Below are 24,477 nucleotides of genomic sequence, written 5' to 3'. Positions count from 1 at the left end.
GGTACTGGGAGCTGACGCAGTTATTGCGAGACGAGGCTGGGCGGGTTTTTGCACCCTCAGCGCACGTTTCTGGAGGCAACCTGCTGCGGTTTGAAGGGTCTGTGGACACTGTTTTCCTAAGTGGGGCAGAGTGAATGTCATGGGGAAGGCGAAGCGGGCTGGGGCGCGGAGGCAGGTTCATAAAGCGTCCGCAGGGGCGTTCGGAGGACCGGCGAAGACTAACCCAAACCCGTTTGAAGTGAAAGTCAACAGGCAGAAGTTCCAGATCCTCGGCAGGAAGACGCGCCACGATGTGGGGCTACCCGGAGTGTCCCGCGCCCGAGCCATTCGGAAGGTGAGTGGACGCTGCAAGGATCTGGCTTCCCCAGTGGCTAGTTAGGTACTTCTTGGAGACTGCCTTAGTAAGGGTTACTATTGCTATGATGAAGCACCATGACCAACTTAGGGAAAGGGGGGTTTATTTGACTTACACCTCTGTACCGTAGTCCATTATTGAGGGAATTCAAGGCAGGAACTCAAACAGGGCAGGAACCTGGAGGCAAGCACTGATGTAGAAGCCATGGAGGGGTGCTGCTTACTGGCTTATTCTCCATGACTTGCTCTGCCTGCTCATAGAACCCAGGACCACCAGCCCAGGCGTGGCCCCACCCACAGTGGGCTGGGCTCTCTCCTGGCAATCAGTAGTTAAGAAAATGCTCTTTAGGCTTGCTTGCGGCCAGATCTTATGGAAGCATTTTCTCAATTGAAGTTTCCTTTTTTTAGAGATTATACTTTGTGTCAAGTTGGCCTTAAAGTAGCACGGAGACCATGACTTGCATAGCATTGCCTCTGCTTTCTTTGGGTTCGAATGCCCTTTGAAAACTCTTCTTTGGGATTTTCCAGGTTCTTTTTGACTCCTCCTTGACGCCTCAGGACCTAAGGCTTAGGCATAGTTAATCACTGAGCTCAGAGCTGACCTGTGCTTTAGGCTTTGATCATGCCAGTATGCAACCCATGCTCTTTGAATGTATGAAAAATGTCCTTCCTCTGAATTACATGAGCTTGTCCCTTGGGAAGTAACTTTAAAAATGGTATCTTTTATGAATAACCTCATAACTTCCATCCTTGTTCTTTTTTTTTTTTTTTTTTTTTTGTTTTTCGAGACAGGGTTTCTCTGTGGTTTTGGAGCCTATCCCGGAACTAGCTCTTGTAGACCAGGCTGGTCTCGAACTCACAGAGATCCGCCTGCCTCTGCCTCCCGAGTGCTGGGATTAAAGGCGTGCGCCACCACCGCCCGGCCCATCCTTGTTCTTATGGCACCATCTCAGGCGTATTTTGTACCTTCCTTCCGAATTCAGTTCAACAAATGGTGTTCTATATGTAGCTGTTGGTGTCCCTTGGGCTTTTAAAAAGGAATTTGTAGTTGGGTAGTGGTGGCTCATTCCTTTAATCTTCGGGAGGCAAGCAGATCCTTGTGAGTTCGAGACCAGCCTGGGCTGCAGAGCCAGTACCAGAACAGACTCCAGAGAAAAAATCAATCAATCAATAGTTAAATAAAAAGGAATTTGTGGCTGCCTGTTGTGGGGCATGCTTTTAAACTCTGGGGAAGCAGAGGCAGCTGGATCTCTTGAGTTCAAGGCCAACCTGATCTACGTCTCTGTAGTGAGTTCCAGACCAGCAAGGGCCACATAGTGAGACCCAAAACTTCCAGTTGAGTCTCACAAATAAATAAATAAACTTAAAACCAAAAACAATTTATGGTTACTTTGAGAAAAATTAATGGGTTAGAATTATTGGTAATATTTGTAGGGGAGATAAGTCAGACTTGGCCTTTGCCCTTCACGGCTCCTAATCTGTACTTTGTTGTAAAGGATGCATTTCACATGCGCTCTTTAAACTGAATGAAATATCTTTTGAATTGGGCAAAATATCTGTACTGCAAGGAGCTGACGCTGTCCTGTATGCGTTGTAGGAAACACAAATGACTGACTCTGGTAATTCACACGGTACATTATAGACAGAGGGGACAAATGTAGCCTCTAAAGAGCACATCTGCCTTTCCCAGTAAAGGCTTGGGCTTCATGCCATAATGGAACATACCCTGCCACTTGTGAGCACTAATTAAAATAGCACACTTAGTGGATAGTGAGCCATCTCTACTTGGCTTGTTGTCTTGGTTTTGTCTCTTGCAACTCAATTTCTCAAAAAAGACTTGCCTAAACTCCCAGAGGTTCGAAAGTACCAGTTCAGGTATTATTTTTCACATTCCACAAACCAAATAGGAAAATGTGTGCATTCCTCTAATATGAATGAGAAGGACCACAGTTCCTTTTTGAATTTCCAATCACTTGGCCAACAGCAGAAATTCAAATAGTGGAAGAAATCAGAAGTAGAAGCTGGGAACGTTCAGAGGTCATGGTCAGGAGGAAGTAATGTAGAATATCAGAAAATTGTTCAGAGTCATATTCAAACCCCATATGGTGAATGGGCCAGAATGAAGAGGTAAGTTGGAGGCTCATTGCACTGAAATAGGGAAGGGTAAGGCGCAGAGTCAAAGGTCTCTGAGCCATCTGGAGCAACAGTAGATCTCACAGTTGACTCTAAGCTTGATGTATGCACACGGGGCCCATGCTACAGGCCAGAGTATTTTCTGAGTGCTACTCATTTGAATATAAATGGCTATCATGGTTGCTTCCTTTCCTCTGATTAACCACAGTGCTTTGAAGTAGCACTTCACTGTAGGAGTACAAGGAGAGTCGCAATACCATTACCTTCCAGTTATGCCTCAGTTTCCAAACTTAATTAGAAAGGCAAAGCTATTAATAAAGTTACAGATCCCATACAGTAGATCAGGTATTGTATTAAGAAACATGAGTTTAACTGGGCAGTGGTGGCGCACACCTTTAATCCCAGCACTCAGGAGGCAGAGGCAGGCGGATCTCTGAGTTTGAGGCTAGCCTGGTCTACAGAGTTCCAGGACTGTTTTACAGAGAATCCCTGTCTCAAAAAGCGAACAAAAAAAAAAAGAAAGAAAGAAAGAAAGAAAGAAAAGAACAAAGCATAAATTTAATCCTCATAGCCAGCTTTATGAGAGAAATAACACTACCACCTTTTTTTTTTTTTTTTTTTTTTTTTTTTTTTTTTTTGATTTTTGAGACAGGCTTTCTCTGTAGCTCTCTGTAGCTTTGGAGCCTGTCCTGGAACTAGTTCTTGTAGCCCAGGCCACTACCACCCAGCCACTACCACCATTTTATACCTGAAGAGGTTGAGAAAGAACAGTCAAACAAGTTAGGGTTAAGATCCATGTCCACGCTGCTCTCCCAGCATCACATACTGAAGCAATTACTCTGCTTGTAAATGATCTCTTGCTCAAGCATACAATCCTCCCAGTGGTTGTCTGAAGAAAGTGACTACTTCCTCTTACTAATATAGCTACTTGGGATGGAAAGATGGAGAGTTTGCCAAGTTGGTGGGATTTTGTGATCATACTTTGAACCTACCCAGCTTTTGTGAGGAGAAGACAGAGGTGCAAGATCTCATACCAACTGGAGCCCAGCCCCTGCAGTTAATGGCTGTGTCGGGATGAGACATCGCTCCTCCATCTTTGCTAATTTCTCCATGCCCCTTGAGTCTTGGTGTGGCATGGTCAGTGTATGTAGATAGCCGTGAAAAATATGCAAAAGCACTCAGATCTGTTTAGAAATTATTCTAAATTAGAAGTTTCGAGTGTCTAAAAGATACCTCATTAATTGTGGATTTATGAAACCACTGAATTGGCCTTTTGTTATTTGATGATTCTACACTGATACTGCTTTTGGCATTGGTTGGTGTATAAATGCTCTCAAATGACAAGCTATTAGCAAATGTAAAAATTTCTGCAAAAAGCTTGGTATAGTGGTACATGCTGAAATCCTAGCGCTCCAGAAAAGGAGCAGGAGAATCAGAAGTTTGAGACCATCCTTGACCACAGAGGGAATCCCAGGCCACCAAGGGCTATTGAGGCTAGGTTTGTTTGTTTGTTTGCTTGCTTGCTTGCTTGTTTTAAAAAAGGAATCTCTTCACTGAATGAAAGTTGCTATTATAGCATCTCATATCTCTTGAGGCCATTGCCATTCCTTGCGTCTATCCATCCTTGTCTTGCTTTAGGGCTGACTAATACTGAATGTGTTTATCCTATTCGAAGGATACCCAGATTTTCGCTACTTGCTATTAGTTGTTCTGTGCATAGGATATCAAGCTAAACGATATTTTAAGGGGTAGAGTGAACTGTGCTGCCACTTGATAAACTCACTTATAATATAGTTCCACACATGAAAGCATAACTATACGTTTTCTGGGATATGTTCAGTGGGAAGTAAGCTCCCTCCTCTCTGTGGAAGAGATCTGCATACTTTTCCACATGAATCATGCCTGCGGTAAATATTCCCAGATTGTAACACAGCTTCTACAACTTTCAGCACTGACAAGGAGATTCCAACGAGGAGAATGGTTATCTCATCACCATCTAGTGCAAGCTGACTTATACTTTTCTCAAAATTTCTCTTCTCAAAATTCTATCCCCACTAGGGAAGGCCTGTCATTGATGAAAACATGTTAACAACTTCGATATCATACTGTATAGCTCTCAACCTCACAGCCCCTTCTTGTGGCCTCTTCAGTGAATATTATAGGAGCTTTGTGTGAGAATTATTTGTGTATGATCTGTTTTTCAGCGAACACAGACTTTACTAAAGGAGTACAAAGAAAGGAACAAGTCCAATGTGTTTTCAGATAAACGCTTTGGGGAGTATAATAGCAACATAAGTCCAGAGGAAAAGATGATGAAGAGGTTTGCCCTGGAGCAACAGGTATGAAAAAAATGGGGGTGGGGTGTCTTTGCTCTAAATTTTTACACAAGGCAAGCCAAGCTTACTATAGCAAGCTTTGTTGTCAGCCACCAGGTCACAAATAACAATACAGAGGCTTCTTTTTTTTTTTAATATTTATTTATTATGTATACAATATTCTGTCTGGCCGGGTGGTGGTGGCACACGCCTTTAATCCCAGCACTCGGGAGGCAGAGGCAGGCGGATCTCTGTGAGTTCAAGGCCAGCCTGGGCTACAAGAGCTAGTTCCAGGACAGGAAACAAAAGCTAGGGAGAAACCCTGTCTCAAAAATCAAAAAAAAAAAAAAAAAAAAAAAAATTCTGTCTGTGTGTATGCCTGCAGGCCAGAAGAGGGCACCAGACCCCATTACAGATGGTTGTGAGCCACCATGTGGTTGCTGGGAATTGAACTCAGGACCTTTGGAAGAGCAGGCAATGGTCTTAACCTCTGAGCCATCTCTCCAGCCCCGAGAGGCTTCTTATTAGTTACAAAAGCTCGGCCTTAGCTTAGGCTTGTCCCACTAGCTCTTACAACTTAAATTAACCCATTTATATTAATCTACATTTTGCCTTGTAGTTTTTTAGCTTTCATTCTGTAATTTGACTCCCTCCATGTCATACTGTCATGTGGTATGTGCCTAGATTCGTCTCCTACTTCCCCTGTCTCTGCCCAGAAGTCCCTTCTATACCTCCTGCCTAGTTATTGGACGTTTGTAATGTATCTTCACACAACAAATATCCCACAACATTTCTTCTTGTTCATTTACACCTCTGAGTTGTTTGCCTGCCACGCACAGGGTATATCTCGGGTAGACAGAGAGGAAGGCACTTTTAAAGATAGTAGCTAATGAGTAGATGAATATCTTAACGAGGGTGAGCAGTAACAGGGGTGGAGTTGTTAGCCAGGTCCTGTCTTCAGCTTTGTTGGATGGCGAACAAGTGAGTGGAGGACCATTGCTGATGGGAGTGACTTAGCAGTAGCTTGGCCCAGTCCATTGACTTACTAAGAGTTTTCTCTAGAAATCGTGCTTATATTTCAGTCATCTTGTAGATGATTCCGAATAATCTTCAGACTCATTTGTGCTGTCATATTTCACATATAGAGGAAAATAACTAATTTTCTAGGAGATAAATGTAATAATTTTAGGTAACTGATTATAACTTCTTTTTGCCAAGCGACATCATGAGAAAAAAAATATCTACAATCTGAATGAAGATGAAGAATTAACTCATTATGGCCAGTCTTTGGCTGACATTGAAAAGCATAATGACATCGTGGATAGTGACAGTGACACTGAAGAACGAGGAACACTGTCTGGTGAGTGGAGGTGCCACACAGAAACCTCATAGTTTGGAGCAAGGGACAGTGTATTCAGTATTAGACTTTCTCCAGAAAATGGTATTTTAACCTCTTGATAAACCCCACAGGGTTTTTGCTTTTGTTCTTTGTTTTGTTTGTTTCAGAACTTTAGGATGGTATGTGATCAATGCCTTTATGGGCTCCAGGGAAGTTTGGTTTTGGCAAGGATAACCACTGAGACTTTTATGTCACAGCATTCCATTGTCTGATAGGACATCCTGACAGGATTTAGCAGTGAATAAGGGAGAAAGGCGAATCAGAGGTGACTATAAAGGTCTTGGCCTGATCCTGAGGAAACTGGGTTGTCTGTTCACTGAAATGGGGAGAGCTGTGAGGCAGATGGGGACTCAACAATGAAACACCCACGGGCAGCTGGAGAGATAGGAACCAGAAGTCAACAAGGTCACCAAAGGAACAAGGACACATAAAAAAGAGATGGCATGGGTTGGGGAGACAACTCTGTGGGTAACAGTGCAAGCACGAGGCTCCTTAGCACCCACAAAAAGAAAGGCCAGGTGTGGAGCCAGCAGGATGGCTCAGTGAGTAAAATGTTCTTGCCCCTCAAGCCTGGCAATCTGAGATCAAGACCTAAGTAAAAGTAGAAAGAACTAACTCCAAAAAGGTCTACTCTGACCTCTACATGTGTGGTGTGGCTCAAACAGTCCCGTTTTCCACTCTAATCATACACACTCAAGCACACACACAATAATGATAATAAAATTATTATGATTATCTTGTTTGATTTTTGGTTTTCAAGGCAGGGTTTCTTTGTGCAGCCCTGGCTGTTCTGGAACTTCACTCTATAGACCAGCTGGCCTCAAACTCAAGAGATCCACCTGCCTCTGCTTCCCAAGTGCTGGGATTAAAGGCATGCACCACCATTGCCTGACTCAATAATAAAAATTTTAAGAAACATTATTTTTTAAAAAAAAAATCTGTGAGTTAAGAGGCCATCCTGGTCTACGGAGTGGAGTTTCAGGACAGCCAGGGCTGCACAGAAACCCTGCCTTAAAAAACAAAACAAAATTCTAAACCTGGCAGTATGGAGGCAGAAAGATAGGAGGACCCCTGGGGCTGGTAGGGGCTGGCTAGGTTCAGTGAAAGGATCTGTCCCACGGGAATAGGAGGAGCACATAGAGCAGGACTCCCAGTGTCCTCTCCCACTCGTACACACACACTAAAAACAAATAAAAAGAGCTGAAACGTGAATCGGAGAAGGGGCAAAGTCAGAATGCACTGGGCATGGTGGCTGGAAGCTAAATAGAGTACTTTATGGAGAGAGTGGTGTACATGCACTACTTATGTGAAGGAGAGTAAGAGCTGGCCTGTGAGTCAGTAAGACTCCACAGGAGAGCTAGAGCAATGCCTGAAGACAGGGAGCCTGAAGATGAAGCAGAGCCAACTCAGGAGACTTTACTGGAAGACCAAAAATTGGAAAGAGTGGCTTAAAGTTGTGTTTTGTTTCATCATGGAAGCAATAAGGGGATGATGGTCTGTTAAAGTAAGAAAAACTGATGGGGAAATGAGGGGAGTGGGTAGACTCACTTGTGCCACCCTCGAGAGCTAAGAGGGTATAGGATGGAGTGATCGAGGGAGGGGGTGGGAGTTGTTCTGAGCAGTTCTGAGTAAGTAGTGGGCATTCCTTCTCAGTACCCAGAGGTGCTTGGCTGTGCTTTGAGAGCTTGTTTTTGAAATGAGGTTTTCTTTTCACCACTGCACTATCACCAGTAACCATGTCAGCAGGGAGCAAATGTAGAATTCGGTTTAGCTAAATGGCAGCTCACACAGGAAGTATGATTGGCTCAGGGTCCAGGGCATAACGGGAACATGGATCAAAAGCCTGCAGGTCTGGATAAAGGCTTGGCATTCTAGGGGGCTGCTGGATAAGACTAAGCTGGAAAAAGATTCTAAACATTCATTTTCTGTTCTAGGCAAATCAGTTTACATCTGAGAAACTGGTTTTGGTTTCGTTGTTTTGTTTTTTAAATTCTTTCTCTTCCACATTTGATGGCTCCTGCAGTGTTTATCTTTTGTGACAGATAGAATAAGATGAGGAGCCTTAATGGTTCTTGCTCTCAGTGTTGGCTCGGGGCCTTTGTGTAGGAGGAGGCAGGGATGCCTGCCATTTGTTGCTCCCGGACTCTTCTCCCTCCAAGACTCTGATTCCCGTCTGCTTTTCTAGATATGTTAGTGTTTATGAAAACAGATAAACAATAAAGGCTGCATATTGTTTCCTTGGGTTGTGGCTAGGGTAATGTGATAAGTCTCAGTGTCCTTGAAGCAGCATTTCCTTAAGTGTCATTGTGCCGGTGACTTTATGCCAGTTGTGAGAATTTCAAAGTTATTCTAGGCGAGGGCCAACAACGCAAGCCTGAGACCCACATAACAGTAGAATAAGAGAGCTGACACTGTCCTCTGAAGTCGCCACGGTTGCCTGGGCACACAGTGCCCACACACATCCCATCTAAAAATAATTGTGTTTAAAAGTACCTCTGGAGAAATATTGACAGTTCTACACCAAAATTGTTAAAGTTAGAACCTGGGCTTTCTAATATCTTCTGCTATTTGTTTCCAGCTGAGCTTACTGCTGCCCACTTTGGTGGTGGGAATGCATCTCAGAAGGAGGGTGAAGATGGAGATAAGCCAAAGTCACGGAAAGAACTGATTGAAGAGCTCATTGCGAAGTCAAAGCAAGAGAAGGTGGGCGGGCTAATGTTCTTAATGTGGACAGCTCCAAAATACGTCAGGTTTTCTTCCCGTGTACATTTATCAGTTATATTTAATTTTTATCTGAATTTAATATAGGACCACTCATTTTGAAAAGGAATATTCTAGATCTCATTAAGGATATACTTCTGATGGTATTTGTTGGCTTTAGTATTCGCAAAACAGTACTGATTATTAAACTTGCAGTGTACTGCTCTCCAGAGCATCTGAATACATAGTTGCCGGAAGTTACTTCTCTTTGACCTTAGAGATTTACATTTAAGATACTGGCTTTTGATACCTTATTCCATGTTGATGCATTTGGTATTAAGTAGGTCATTGTGTGTTCTTAGCCTTGATACCAGGCCACTCATGGAAGTCTGATAATAATGGTGTATGATATGTGTTTGCTGTTCTCCTCCCGCCCCAGAGGGAAAGACAGGCTCAAAGAGAAGATGCCCTCGAGCTCACAGAGAAGCTAGACCAAGACTGGAAAGAAATCCAAACTCTCCTGTCACGTAAACCTCAGAAGTCAGAAAACAAAGAGAAAAAGGAAAAACCCCAGGTGGGCAGCACCCTTCACAAGAAGCAACACTAAACTTAAAGTCTGTTGACTTGACGTTTCAGTATCTCTGGCTCTTTCCTGTTAGGGCAGGTTTTAATATGTGTGCAAACCTGGGCCTACTGAGCCATTTTGCTGGCCTTGTTTTTAGTCAAAAGTTTCTTTTCTTTTCTTTTTTTTTTTCTGTTTGTTTTGTTTGTTTTGTTTTGTGTTTTTGAGACAGAGTCTCTCCATGCAGCCTGGCTGGCCTAGACAGAGTCTCTCTGCAGACAGGCTTGCCTCAATTTCATAGAGATCTGCCTGCCTCTTCCTCCTGTTGGGAATAAGGCATGTGGCACTGTGCCCAGCTTTCAGTTAGTTCATTGCATTAGTTATATAGGGTAGAAGTGACCCAGAGTTACCTCTTCTCTGTGGAGTCAGCTATAGGTGTCTTGGGTGAGAAGTACCTTAGGTTAGAAACATGGGAAGGTGGTACATGTGCTGCGTACCCTTATATTCATGTGTAATATGTTTAATACGCATTTGTTTAATTTCTTTTCCTCTTGACAGTGTTGCTTTTTACATTTCCCCTAAACTGTTGAAAAATGGTCCATTTGTTTAGTAGTGAGAGTCTACCAAAGAAATAGGACTTCACCAGATTATATTGCAGCATGACATGTATGTATCTTTCTGAGCCAGCCTTATACTTGTTGTTACTGATATAATTTCCCGTGTTACGGGTTTAATACTCAGCTGAGTGATGTTTATTTTTGTTAAAGATAGATAGGTTTGGGTGGAGTGGGTTTGTTTGGGAGTTAGTTCTTTTATTTATTTTTTTATTTTGTATTTTTTGATAGGTTTTCATGTAGGATAGACCTGGCTTTGAACTCTCCAAGAGTGACTTTGTCCTCCTGATTCAGCTGCCACTTCCTCTCAAGTGACCATTATACCCAGCAGCTGATATATTTTGAGAATAATTTTTTGCCTCCCGAGTGCTGGGATTAAAATATCCATGTAACACACATGTCTACCTTTCTCAGTGTTTAGGGCCAATTAGAACAGCCTGCTTTTGTGTATTTATTGGAGTGGGAGATAATGTGTACATGCTTATGGGTGCTTGTGGAGGCCAGCAGTGGGTGGCATCTACTGGAGCTGTGGAATATGGATGCCAAAGACCTAACTCTCATTCTCTGCAAGAAGCAAGTGTTCTTAATTACTCAGCCATCTCTCCAGCCCCCGGAGCAGTTTTCTGCGGAGAAGATAAGACTTAGGCATGGTTTGTCCCCTTCCTTATATGATGCTGTCTAGTCATTAATAGAATATTCTTTACTTTTTGTAAAAAATCCTGAAAGGGGCTGGAGAGATGGCTCAGAGGTTAAGAGCACTGGCTGCTCTTCCAGAGGTCCTGATTTCAATTCCCAGCAACCACATGGTGGCTCACAACCATCTGTAATGAGATCTGGTGCCCTCTTCTGGCGTGCGGGCATACATCGAGGCAGAATGTTGTATACATAATAAATAAATAAATCTTTAAAAAAAAAAAATCCTGAAAAATTCTTATTTTACCTTAGCCGGATGCATATGATCTGATGGTTCGTGAGCTTGGCTTTGAAATGAAGGCGCAGCCCTCTAACAGGATGAAAACAGAAGAGGAGTTAGCAAAGGAAGAGCAAGAGCGGCTCAGGAAATTGGAGGTATGGGTGACTTGTAACTGAGGGGACAGCCCAGCTGGACACCCAAGAGACTCAGCTCCCTCGTGTAAGGCCTGAATGCTGACTCTTTTTCATAAGTTTTTCCGCTTTATCTTGAAAATTGGCAGAAATGTGCTGTGTTTAATTTTACATTAGTACAGACATAAATGTCTTTATTTATAAAAGTAACAATATGAAATAAAATACAAACAGTATACAAGGTCTTTCTTGGTAACACCTCTCCCACAAACAACTGCTGACAGGTGAGTGAGTACTTCGCCTTCTAAACTGTTACCTGGGCATTCGGTGTTTTAGCTTTGTTGTGTTTAAACAAATGAAATAGAAAAATACTCTTCAGCTGGCTGTTCTAACACGCTGTGTCAGCGGCCTCTTCTGTACCCTGAGTGTTTCTAGTTAGATCTGATGAATCTATGTATCTATTTGATGAATCTATGTATACAGCAAAGAGTATGATTTCTCTTTTATATTACTGCCTCAGGCTGAAAGACTTCGAAGAATGCTTGGAAAAGATGAAGATGAAAATAAAAAGAAACCAAAACATATGTCAGCAGATGATTTAAATGATGGCTTTATACTTGATAAAGATGATAGACGTTTGCTTTCTTACAAAGTAAGTTCTGTGCCCCCCACCTTTTTAAATTTAAAAACCACATGGTCTATTCAAGGGATCCATTAGAGCTGGAAAATTGAAAACAATTTCTATCACGTTTTCTTAGTATATTTATGCCATGGCAAGTGCCAAACTGTATAGAGAAGACGGCAACAATGGTGTTGTCCTTCCGTCCGGAGAGGGAGCTGGGACAGAACCACACAGGCTAGACTTGCTGTCTCTCACTTGGTGCCATACACCTAGCATTTTTAATGTATTTAAACTGATGATCTTTTTTAATTCAGTATACTATTGACAGAGCTAACCCATGGTCAAGTTCTGCGTAATAATAACAACTATTGTTATTGGGTTTTAACTAGATATTTATTTGCTTATTTGTTTGTTTGTTTTTGAGGTGTGAGCTTGGCGTATAGCCCAAACTAGGCTGGAACTCACAATTCTGCCTTCCAGATACTGGGACTAGAGGAATCTGCCACCATGAGTGAAATAATTAGTTCCTAGCCTAGGTGCCATTTATTTACTGTATGGTGCTGAGGGCTGAATATATATTAGGTATCTATTAGAAGGCCTTGTATATGTTAGGCATGCACTCTGCCACTTTGTTATATCTTCGGTAGTGGTGTAGATTTTAATTCATAACATTTATAAAGTATTAGTGTTTAAATACTGTATTAGCTAGGGCTTAGGGAAGGGAAGTACGTGGGCCTACTGTTTTGAGAAGGCTCTGGCTTGTAAAACTGAGTGTTTAAAAAAGTCCCCCCCACCCCCAAAATGAACAAAAACAAAAAAACACTTAGGTGAGCAGGTCCTACCCCAAAGCTGCTGTTATCTACTCTATTCTTCAGCCCCCAAACCAGTGGTTGGGTATTGTTAAACCCTCACAAGGAACTGGATACCGTCAACATTTCACTCCCTTGAGCTCTGTGGTAGAAGCTAAACTTTCCCCAGCATCCCAGCTGCAGGGTTCTCTGGGAGGCTGGAATACTCTAATAGAAGTTTTAAGGACTTATTGCCACCTTTGGCTCAGCCCTGGCAAAGGCCTTAGTAATGGAAATGCATGCAAGAGAAAGTGGCCATGTGGCCATGCAGTAAGTCGAGGAGAAAGGTCCAGGCATGTTCCTTAACAATTTCCAAGAACTGGGAGTAAAAACCATACTAATTCCTCCTGAGAGCAGCGCTTCCTGACTTAAAGACCTCCCTCCAGGCTTCATCTCTCAGTGGTCCCCTCGCCTCTCACAGTACCACACTGAGCATCAAGCTCCCAGACCAAAGCACTGTGGAAGAGCTTCAGTTCCTGTGGCTTAGGGTACCTCAGAAGTGAGCAAGGGGCCCACGGAGCTAAGAAAGTGCGATGCCACGTAGGCATGGTGTTTTGGTGTAACTGCAGAATGGTTTGACTGTGGTCACCATGATCTTTTCCTAGGATGGGAAGATGAACATTGAAGATGTCCAGGAAGAGCAAAGCAAGGAAGCAGGCGACCAAGAGAATGACCAGAAAGAGGACGAAGATGAGAGTGATGAGGAAGAGGGTGAAGATGGGAGCAGGGAGGACACAGAGGAAAGCGATGGCTCAGATAGCCACTCAGACCTAGAGTCTAATATAGAGAGCGAGGAGGAAAACGAGAAGCCAAAGAAAGAGCAGCATCCGACTCCTGGGGAAAAACTGCCAAGTGATGATCAGAAAGCTCAAAGGGCTGCTGGGACTGAGCTGCCCTATGTCTTTGCAGGTAGGCACACGGTTGTTTTCTCTGTTCTGTTTGTAGGGCTGGGATTCAATCCCCACCTTTGTTGGGTTTTCTTTTCCAAATAATGGGCCGCAGTATGTACTTGTTGGTCTCCCTGCCTGGAGATGTGACTGTGAGTGCAAGGTCACACTCCCATGTGTAATGTCTTTACGGTGTGGACGAGTTGTCATTCTTGGTTTCTGTGGGTCCCCATATTAGCATCAATTTGACATTGGTCCCATGGCTGCACACAGATGAAGAGGCACCTTTCTGAAGCAGCAGGATGGGATTCCTGAACCATCTGTACAATGGCTTTACACCTGCACTGCCTGGCCACAACCATCACCTACCAAATACAGTGTTTGATCTGGTTCATAGAAGAAAACTCTCCAGTTATAGAAAGCCACCCTGACTTGTTCTTTGACTGAAGGTTACTTCCAGAAAAGATAACTCATGAGTAAACCTGGCTTCCATGGACCAGACTTAGTGTATGAGTCTCAGGGAATGGATTTTCTTCACAAGTCTGTCTGGCATGTCTATACTAAAACCAACACTGCCACAGAGATGCCTCACGGTTTGTGGGGTTTCAGGCCGATTCCTGCTTGATGAAAGTCAGAGTCATCTTCTCTTTGGGGCTGTCCTTGGGTACATGATAGCCAAATATAGGCCATTTAAGTCATGTCAGACTCCTTGGCTAAGAGTGGATATGGATGAGGTTAGACAAACACCTTATATAAAACTTAGGTTAAATAACATTTTTGTTAAGTGGAAGTAGTCATGCCTACACTGTGTATGTAGACTTGTGGGTTGTTGTTCAGTTGAAAGTTAACTGTGAAATGTGTTTTGTGTTTTTTTTTTTTTTTAATATTTATTTATTTATTATGTATACAATATTCTGTCTGTGTGTATGCCTGCAGGCCAGAAGAGGGCACCAGACCTCCTTACAGATGGTTGTGAGCCACCATGTGGTTGCTGGGAATTGAACTCAGGACCTTTGGAAGAGCAAGCAATGCTCTTAACCTCTGAGCCATCTCTCCAGCCCTGTTTTGTGTTTTTGATAGCTCCTGAATCCTATGAAGAGCTGAGGTCTTTATTATCAGGAAGATCAACGGAAGAGCAGCTCTTAGTGGTGGAGAGAATTCAGAAATGCAACCATCCAAGTCTCGCAGTCGGAAACAAAGCAAAGTTAGAAGTACGCTGGGGTACATTTGTGGGTGTTGGAATAGCAGCATGATCCTGTTTTTGTGGCTGTTAAACTTACTTGGAGGTACACAGTACAGTGTCTTGGTGTCTGCTCAGTGCCTGCCTCCTTTTGGTATCACTGTGGTGACACTGGGAAGCATTTAAAGAGGAAGAGAAAGCCTCCCGTGACATCAAGTACCTCTCTGCCTCACAGCAGCCCTGTTACCCTTGTTTCACATGTTAGGAAACTTAGATTCACAGCCACCAAGTGGCCAAGACTGGAAAAATGAGTTACTATTACTGCCCCATTCCTGGGGTGATTATCACGTCCTTATCTAGATAGTGTAAGGCTGCAGCTTTGCTCATTCATGTGGTTGTTCTTGCTTCTCCTGTTTTGTTTTTGAGACGGGGTCTCGTTATATATTGCTGGATATCCTGAAAGTCATTATATAGACTAGACTGGCCTTAAACTCTCAGAGATCCACCTGCTTCTGCCTCCCAAGTGCTGGGATTATAAGTGCAAGCCACCACACTCAGCTTTGCTTTGTTTTTTGAGACAGGGTCTGGTACTTTGTGACCCAGGATGGCTTCAGACTTTATGTCTGTCTTGGCTTCAGTGTGCTGAGAGAATAGGCCATGTGCTACCATAGCTAGCTCCTTGTTTGGTTTTAATTAATTATGCACTCTTTGACTTTCCATAAAGAATGTGCCTGACCCTTAGCTTTATTTCCTCATCTATGTCCCCCAATTTCTAGCAGTATTTTTGCTTGCACTTTGTTTATTCTCCCAATGGGCTCCGGCCAGCATGAGGTGTTCCAGGAGTTGTAGGCTGTGGCAAATGTTCTGGGACTCGTAGGCTATGGCTTAGCATTTGGCATTTGGTACTGAGTAATCTCCCAATCCATGTTCTTGCAGAAATTGTTTGGCTTCCTTTTGCAATACGTAGGAGATTTGGCTACAGAGAGTACACCAGACCTCAAGACCATTGATAAGTTGGTTGTGTAAGTAAAAATGTTTATATTAAGAGGAATATGGGGCTAAATTGAATAGTTTTTCTCCTATCTAATGTTACACTAAACATCTTGGCATCATTGTGACAGTCAAATGTTAGTGTGCCCTTAGCAGGCAGGTGACTGTTCTCAGAGCTGTGTATAGGCTCACAGCACATACCCACTGCCATGACTTCCCCTCTGACACGTGCTACTACCACTGCAGGGATGAGATAATCTTAAGTTACCACTAGTTAACTCCAAAGGAAAGCTCGTGAGCCCTTCAGCTTATAGCATTAGTACTCATCTGTGTGTTCATTTGCCACTGGACCTCGAGCTCTGGGTGGCTTCAGAGGTATTTGGGAGCATGCTGGAGGGACCCTTTACCACCCCACCAGTCCTTGCCTCCCTGGAATCACACAGGAAGTGCTTTGCTTGAGTCTGAGGGTGCCTGCTGGGGAAGCACATCCACTTATCCTGCACAGGAGTAGCTATAGCGGGTTCTGGCCTTTACTACAAGCTGACGCTTATGCTGGTTTCCTGCTCCTTCCCTATGCAATGGCTGGAAGAAGAGAAGGAACAGAGATCTCTGTCAGGAGCTGTGTACTGGATGTGGGATCAGCGAGAATCTACACATGTAGGGGCCACTCTCAAGCTACTTCCTCCTGTGCTGTTAACTAGCCTGTGTCAGCTACATGTACAGAAAGATGCTCTGCTGGTGTGCTGTGGCCGACACTTATGCTCCTGACAGCATGGATACTGTAAACAGCCAGGGTGCTTCACATGCTCCTGCCGCCTCCGCTTAAATGCTATGACCAAGGTTTCAGGACATGGGTATATATTATCATAAGTGATACTTGAAGTATCACCTGGACCACCAGAAAGGTCAGCCATTGTAGTCAGAAAAGTGGATTAATCAGGCTGGGCTCACAGTTCGGCAGTGGAGTAGTGCCTGCAATGCATGAAATGGGGTTCAGTACCAAGCACCCACAAAACAGAATTATGTATTCATCTGCAGGCTTCTGATTCTTCCTTGCCTAGTCAGCAAGCGACTGCAGAGGAAAATAGTTTTGAGATTTGCCTGTTGGGGTTTTTTTGCTTTTGTTCTCTGAAGTCATCTCTATTATGTTTTGTTTAATAGGCAGTTATATAATCTTTGCCAGATGTTTCCCGAATCTGCAAGTGACTCCGTCAAATTTGTTCTCCGAGATGCCATGCATGAGATGGAAGAAATGATTGAGACCAAAGGCCGAGCATTGTTTCCAGGGTTGGATGTGGTAAGCAGAGATGAGGTTCATCAGATCATTTCTTCTCAGCCACCGGAAATCAAGTTTATTTTATCACCACAGAGAATGGCTGGCATTGGATGCCATTTATGGCTTTGAGAGGTTGGCTGTCCTGTAGTCTGATGTCCAGCCAGTGGGCCTCTGCACCCCAGATTACCCATGAGTGTGGCTAAACACCTAACTGGACCGGGTATCTTTCAGGATGTGTTTCAGGATGCTCTCCTTCCCCTGCCCCAAACTAGGGTAGGATTCTAGTCATTCTTGAGTAATGAGAGTCCCTGCCTGACCTGAAGGAAGTGAGTTAGCATGGTTCGGATTGTCAGAGCTCTGTGCACTGGAGGTTTTCTTGGTGCCTTTTGCTGTTCCTCCTTTCTCATGTGCTTAGAGTTGAACTACAGGTCAGGTATTGGATGCGGAGACATGGCTGTCTCCTTTCAAGCAAATGCAGGACATCACTTGGTGTCCAGCAGGCAAGCACTAGCCCCAGCTTTGGTAGCCTGAAGCGCCACTTCTGCAGGCTAGAGGTGAGGGTTGAAGACCCTGCCAAGCTCACGGAACAGCCTCATCCTTGTGGACATTCCACGTGAGCCCAGCTGTGTGTCGGAAAGCACAGGAGTCTGGTGTGTCCTGGGAGGTGGTGAGCGAGGCCCTGCCCTAGAGTGAGGTCTGGTAGCTTGTCAGTGCCTGTTGCACCTCACCGGGACTTTCAGGATAAGTTCCGCTATGGGACCTCTTTAACATCACTTTCCCTTTAATCTGTACCGGAACACTTCCTTTCCAGCTCATTTATTTGAAAATCACCGGGCTTTTATTTCCAACCTCTGATTTCTGGCATCCAGTTGTGACCCCTGCCCTGATGTGCATGAGCCAGATGCTTACTAAGGTGGGTTCAATCTTCCAAGGTTGCTGGGGTCAACCCCACATTTCAGGACTGTATTAAACAAAAGTGCATTTCTACATCCACAGTGGTACAGCCTGTGGCCCCAATTACAAGTGGCAGGAGGGTCACACGAATCCAGCAGTTCAAGACTAGCTTCAACAGTATAAACAGCCTATTTTGAAATAACAAAACCTAAGTTTGACCTGTTAGGATTTGGCACAAAATTGTTCATCTTAAAGGGCCTGTGAGAACCAATGGGGATCAAGAGTTCCAACGTCAGACAGCAGCATAGTCCCACGCCCAGAGCTGCCTGCATGAGCTAGTCCAGATGGGATGGGATAGAAGGTTTGAAGCAGCAGCACAAGATCATATGGGGAGTGTGACTCCAAAACAAGCCAAGTTTGGTGGGCCTTGTTCATCCCGTGTGGACTCTATTCAGGCGTTCCTTTTCCTTCACTGACACATGGCTTACCATGGCCCATGTTCAGGTAGCCTTCATAATCAGCCTCTTTATTAGGGTACAGGACTTCCTGTGGTGCTCAGTGGGGTGCTATTGTCTGCCCAGTGCAGTATTCCAAACATGGTTCCAAAGTAGTAACTGTCCCTGTGGGTTCCTTCCTAGTGTCCGGTCCTCTCTCTACAAGATGTGATAAAAGGCCTGTTTGTGTGCTGCTTATTCCTGGAGTATGTGTCCCTGTCTCGGAGATTCATCCCTGAGCTTTTGAATTTTCTTCTTGGGATTCTTTACATAGCAATTCCAAACACTAAGAGTCAAGGTGAGTTGATTTATGGAGTTTTTGTTTTTAACATACTCATTCTGGAAAGTTTAGAGAGCATTGAAAAAACTCTCTGAAGTCCTCGATCCAGGCACCAACTGTCTTTCTCTGTCCGTGCGTGCACAGCCCACACATGGGGCCCACCAGCTTCACACTTGATCACTCACCTCTCCAGGGCAACACCAAAGCCATGGGAAGTCTTTCAGCAAGGTTTAAGTATTTGGAACTAAATACATTGTCAAAATTAATCTAATTTCTTCTTTTCACTTCTTTAGGAAATAGAGGTAATAGGGATTGAGCCCCTTCCCCCTTTTGATTTTTAATGTACAGTCTCAGCCAGATGTGGGGGCATATGTCTTTAGTCCCAGTCCCAGCACTCAGGAGATAGAGTTAGGCAGATCTCTTGAGTTCAAGGCCAGTTCTAGGCCTGGTCTAGAGTGAATTCTAGGACTTCCAGAACTACCCAAAGAAGCCCTGTGTTGAAAACAAACAAAACCAGTCTGTTTCCTAGGCTGGTCTCAGATCCCTAGGTCTGATGACTCCTGCCTCAGCCTCCCAGGTAGCTGAGCCAGCAGGCGTGTACCTCCACACCCAGCTCTCTTTTTTACTGTGTTTATGGCCAGCACCACTCAGTATATTATCTATAAGCTGAGTCTCTAGGAAGGAGAGCTAGCGGGAGAGTTCCACGTCTGTTGATCTTAACTGATTTCTTTCTCTGGTTCCTGCTCTCCCTTCAGCTCCTTCAGGGAGCTTCTATGGTGCCCCGAATGCATTCCTCGAGGCCCCTTAAGACTGAAATGACACAGTTTGAGACAGGGTGCTGTGGTGCTACTAAGTGTCCCAGCAGGCAGGTGCCCTGGTCTGAAGCGGGGCCCAGTCAGTCATTCAGTTCACCCTTCCAGTGGCCACCATCCTTTGGGGCTCCGGTCACGTGATGTTCCTACACAGAGCTCTCCAGACACTGCCTGCTCCTGGGTATCAAGCTTGGGCTGGGAACAAGCCATCCAGCATGACCTGTCAAAAATGTTGTAGTTCTCTGTAAAGAGCGCTGCTGTAGACAGTGCGGGTACTGGAGTGGAGTCAGAAGGTGGTCCCTTGGCCTGGTTGGGGGTTGGAACAAGGTGACCATCTATTTGTCCCTCGTGTACCCAGCCACCTCCATTTAACCATGCCCGAACTCTCCCAGTGTGTTCCTCTGCCTCTAGCATTGATGATGTCCGTCTTTCCATCCTCTCACCCTGCTCCAGCTCTGGTGAGCTCCCCTACCCACTCCCCAGCATTCCTGCTACGCCTCATTCTGTTTTGGTTTTGGCATCCAATTTTTGCTTTCTGGTTTTTTTTTATCTGTAAGGGTGCTGTTTTTGCCTGACCTCCCTCTGAGAACAAGGCTGTCGCCTGTCTAGGCCATGGCCTAAATGCTAATTTGTAACCTGAGAAGGCCATAGGAAGTCTTGCTCACAGGACTTCTGAGTTGAGTTGGGTATGTTGTCTCACCCATCCCCTCTGGAGCTTCCCCCACAGGTAACCTTTCTATGCTTATTTGCCCAGTTCAATTGATTTCACTGGTGTGTAGCAAGACTTGGCAGAAAAGAGTTGTCTCTTAGTGAAGAAACACCTTTTAAAGGCCGAGCTACTACAAAGTACGCCCTCTAAGCCAGTAATATCTGGGTCCTTTCTGACCTGACATGCTTGGGTTTCAGGTTCCACTCTGGTGCACCCTTTTAGAGCACTTGGGAAGAATTCGGAATTGCTTGTGGTCTCTGACAAAGCAGATATGGCCACGTGGCGAAGGGGAAGCCTTTCCTTGCACTGGGCAAGTAGCCTGAGCACCATGACAGCAACTGAAGCCAATCATAGAAGGTATGTGTGGATGCCCCAGGGACAGCTTGGAGTACGTGGCCTACTAGACAGCATTATTTTCAGAGTATGCTGACTTGATTGGGAACCGGACCTAACTCCCCTCTTAAAGACACTGTTACATCTCTTGCGCCTCCTTCTCTCCAGGCCGACAGTATTGCCTTGACTACCATAGTGAGCCATTGGCCTTTCGCTGATGTCGTGCCTCTTGGTTTCCTAGGCTGTGGGTGAGAGTTTTCATTTTGCCACCATTGTTGACCCATCATGATGAGCTTGGTCCCTTTCGTTGTCCTTTGCCCTGCAGACTGTCCTGCCTGGCCTCATGTCTGTGCCTGCTGAAGCACTGTGTGCTCATGTACAATGCATTGCCATCCTTCCATGCCATCATGGGGCCCCACCGAGCCCTGGCCGAGCACCTTGTGGACTGTGGCCTCCCGCAAGACCTTCAGGTGAGTTTGCTGCCACCAGCTTAGTGCTATGTTTTTGTCACTGAAGTCACAGCTTAAAAGTCATCACTGGGAAGCAAGTGTCTGCCAGAGCCATCCGCAAAATCATGAGCACACATGGAAAATAAAATGACATTAAGAGGATTCCTAGTCCCATTCCGGTTCCAGGCCATCCAAAGCACCTCACTCCACAGTTTCTGAGGGTGGCCCCTTCACCCTGTAGAGTGACAAGAAGCTCTGAGGGACGTACTTACTTGGAACGTCCATGTGTCTAGACAAGGCTTTTTTTTTTTTTTTTTTTTTTATGCCATCACACATCTAGAGGTCAGCAGATCTTCCACTCACTGCTCAGGCTGTCCCCTACCCTGTCCTACCTCATGTGTGTGTCCCCCACCCTGTCCTACCTCACCGTCTTACGCTTCTTGGCTCCTGATTGATCCCTGCCTCCATCCTTCCCCTCCAAGTCATTAGTCATCCACATGCCAGCCCAGGTTCCTCAGAGCAAAAGCCGTGGTATCACTTCCATAGCCTACCTCAGTAGTATCTCCATTCACAGTAACACACAGACGCTCAGGCTACCGCGCACGCCAGGGCGGCCTTGCCTTGTGCTGCCCACCACCTGCACTCCTGACTTCTCACGGGCGTTTTCCTCAGTTTTGGTGACATTCACCTTTGCTCTTTCCTGCCTGGAGTTCTCAGCTGTCTGACTCTCCGCCACTGTTGCCAGGCCTTCCCTGGCCACTGCCCAGAGTTGTGTGTGGTTCGTCCATTGTCTGACCATCCCTGTGCGCATTGTGCCCTCATCTCTTGCCACTCGCACATGTGCCGCTTGAAGGCACGCCCTGGCTTTCCTCAAGGCTGAGCTCTCCAAGTCTGCAGCAAGCCCTTGACTATACTGAGTTACTGTGTCACTGTGGACATGACTGTGGCTTGTCCTTTCTGTTTAAAGGGATCTCTAGTCCTACAGATTTGGCCTAGCCTTTTGGGGTTCTGAGATTTGTAGTTCCTGGGTTCTCAAGTGACATCCAGATGGGCCAAGAGTATGCAGTGAGTACAGGAATACAAGGAAATTGGGTTCCAGGACACATCTGTGTGAGGGAAAGGGACAAGACCAACACCAGTGAGCCAGCTTCTGTAAGCTTCCTTTAAGCCAGGGCCTGAGAGAGACGTGCCTTAGCTGTCTGGGAGAAGTCCTGTTCTGCCTGAAACCCTCATGCTGCTCTAGCCGCTGCCTCCACACGCTGCAGGTCACCTAGGCTGGGAAGGTAGTCCTGTGTATTTTAGTCAGAATCGGGCAGGTGGTGCCCTGCCACTGTCTCCTGATAGAGGCCATCTGCTAATCTCTGGGTATAAGCCCTCACATTTACAGCTTTCTCCCTGGGGTTGGGGGTGTGCTCATGCATTGGCACGTGCATGCCAGTCAGAGGGCAGTGCCTTCAGAATTTATAGTTTCCAGGGATTGAACTCCGACTTGGTGGCAAGAGGCCCTATTAGCTGAACTAGTTCAATAACTCACCTCAGATTTTGGGGTGTTTTTTTTTGGGGGGTGGTATTGTTGAGACAGAATTTCTCTGTGTAACTTTAGGGCCTTTTCTGAAGCTCACTCTGTAGACCAGGCTGGCCTCAACTCAGAGATCCACCTGCCTCTGCCTCCTGAATGCTTGGATTAAAGGCATGTGCCACCACTGCCCGGCTTGCCCACCTCAGTTTTTAAGGGATCATTATCGCATGTGATTCCCTGTGTATAAGATGGTGATTCAGCCAAGCTGCACCGAGCAGTGACAAGTGGGACCTTGTTCATGGTGTCATAGCACCTGCTATTACCATGTTCCTCAGGAGCTGTCTCGAAGCATACTGTCAGAAATAGAAAGCCAAAAGCAGCACTGTCGGCCGCTGATATGTGAGAAGAGCAAGCCAGTTCCACTAAAGCTGTTCACCCCCCGGCTCGTCAAAGTGTGAGTGTTGGGTGCCCTGACGACACCAGGACTGTGGACGGGCTAGGGGTGGGCAGAGCATCTGTTCACAGCGTGTGACGGGGAGAGGCTGTACTGAGGCAGGCTCGGCTCACCTCCACTGCCTCGTTGACTCTAACTGTAGGCTTGAGTTTGGACGGAAACAAGGCAGCACCAAGGAAGAGCAGGAAAGGAAAAGACTAATTCACAAACACAAGCGGGAATTTAAAGGCGCCGTCCGGGAGATCCGAAAGGACAATCAGTTCCTGGCCAGGATGCAGCTCTCAGAAATCATGGAACGGTGAGCAAGGACTCTGTACGGAACTAGGGCACCACTGTGTGGACACCATACTTGTAGGCCACTGGTTTTTCTCAGTACCGGGAAACATGGTGACTGGCCAGATGTGTATGGTTCTGAACTGTTAGTGTTCAGACAGAAGGAAGGCCAGCGATCCTGAAAACTGGTGCAGAGTGACATTTGCTTCTCTCTCTTTTTTAGGGATGCGGAAAGGAAGCGCAAGGTAAAGCAGCTTTTTAACAGCCTGGCCACACAAGAAGGTGAATGGAAGGCTCTGAAGAGGAAAAAGTTCAAAAAATAAATTATTTTGTAAATGTAGCAAGGGTGCATTGTGTGTTGTAATGAAGGGTTTTGGAGGGTCGTTGTGGAGTGTCTGATCCCATCTCCCCTGCCACACACCTCAGCGGCTGAAAAAAACAGCCTCCATTGCCATGTGGTGGTGGCATGGACCTTAAATCCCAGCACTCAGGAGGCAGAGGCAGACAGGTCTCTGTGAGTTTGAGGCCAGCTTGGTCTACAATGCCAGTTCTGGGATAGCCAGGGTTGTTACAAAGAGAAACCATGTCTCAAAGAAAAGAAAAAAAAAAAAAAAAGGCCTCCGATGCCTGAGTGAGCTCAGAACCAGAAGTACTGCACAGGTTATTCACTGTTAGATGACAGCCACGGCCCAGGATAACATTCTGTGCAGTCCTATAAAACTGACAAGCTATCAATATGGTGAGTGTGCCATATAATGTTTTTACCACCAAGTCATCTCCTCACACACGACCTAAATGCAGTCACCTTATCACTTCCCTGAGAATTCTTCAGGGACAGAGGCTGCCAGGCCAGGAATCTAGAATGGCCTGGGGCCTGACCCCCACCAGCTAGGCCGGTTAGCGCCCTGCTGCTGCTATCCACTCTCAGGGATTCCTCCACTTTAAATCAGCCACAGGGCTCTGCCCTCTGCGTAACCAACTGCATCAAGAAACAGCAGGGCCAAATCTGGTACCAGGTATCTAGTGGAGGACTTACTGTTCAATCTTATGATGGCGGGACATGCCAACAAAAAGTTCATAGACCCCCAACCTTGTCCTGTGTCATCAGAAGGGGAACATAATGCAGCTAGAAGAGGCCATCACCCAAGGGTGCATTCTGGTGTGTCCTCTAGAGAGAACCAACATGAACTGCAAAAGTCATTGTTTTCTCCGCCTGAAAGTTTAGTTATTTGTTTTGGGTTTTGGAGACAGGGTCTTAACATGCACTGCTCTGGCTGTTCTCAAACTGTAGTTGGTTGAGGGAGACTTTGAATCCTCGTCTTCCTGTCTCCACCTA

General features: G+C 45.4%; 1 protein-coding gene across 1 annotated transcript; it reads left to right on the top strand.

The window, feature by feature from the left end:
- The first annotated feature begins 40 nt into the window (after positions 1-40).
- Nop14 (NOP14 nucleolar protein) lies at positions 41-23,474 on the top strand. Its single transcript, XM_057773205.1, has 18 exons — positions 41-334; positions 4,692-4,826; positions 6,021-6,162; positions 8,780-8,904; positions 9,341-9,475; positions 11,023-11,145; positions 11,642-11,773; positions 13,197-13,500; positions 14,559-14,689; positions 15,595-15,680; positions 16,810-16,945; positions 17,736-17,837; positions 18,457-18,610; positions 20,311-20,470; positions 20,772-20,916; positions 22,750-22,868; positions 23,011-23,166; positions 23,365-23,474. The coding sequence occupies exons 1-18, from the start codon at positions 140-142 to the stop codon at positions 23,462-23,464; spliced, it is 2,580 nt and encodes an 859-aa protein (XP_057629188.1). The 5' UTR covers positions 41-139; the 3' UTR covers positions 23,465-23,474.
- Positions 23,475-24,477: the final 1,003 nt, after the last annotated feature.

This window comes from Chionomys nivalis, chromosome 6, assembly GCF_950005125.1.
Source record: "Chionomys nivalis chromosome 6, mChiNiv1.1, whole genome shotgun sequence".
Classification (NCBI taxonomy): domain Eukaryota; kingdom Metazoa; phylum Chordata; class Mammalia; order Rodentia; family Cricetidae; genus Chionomys; species Chionomys nivalis.
This window is presented reverse-complemented; position numbering and strand designations above follow the sequence as displayed.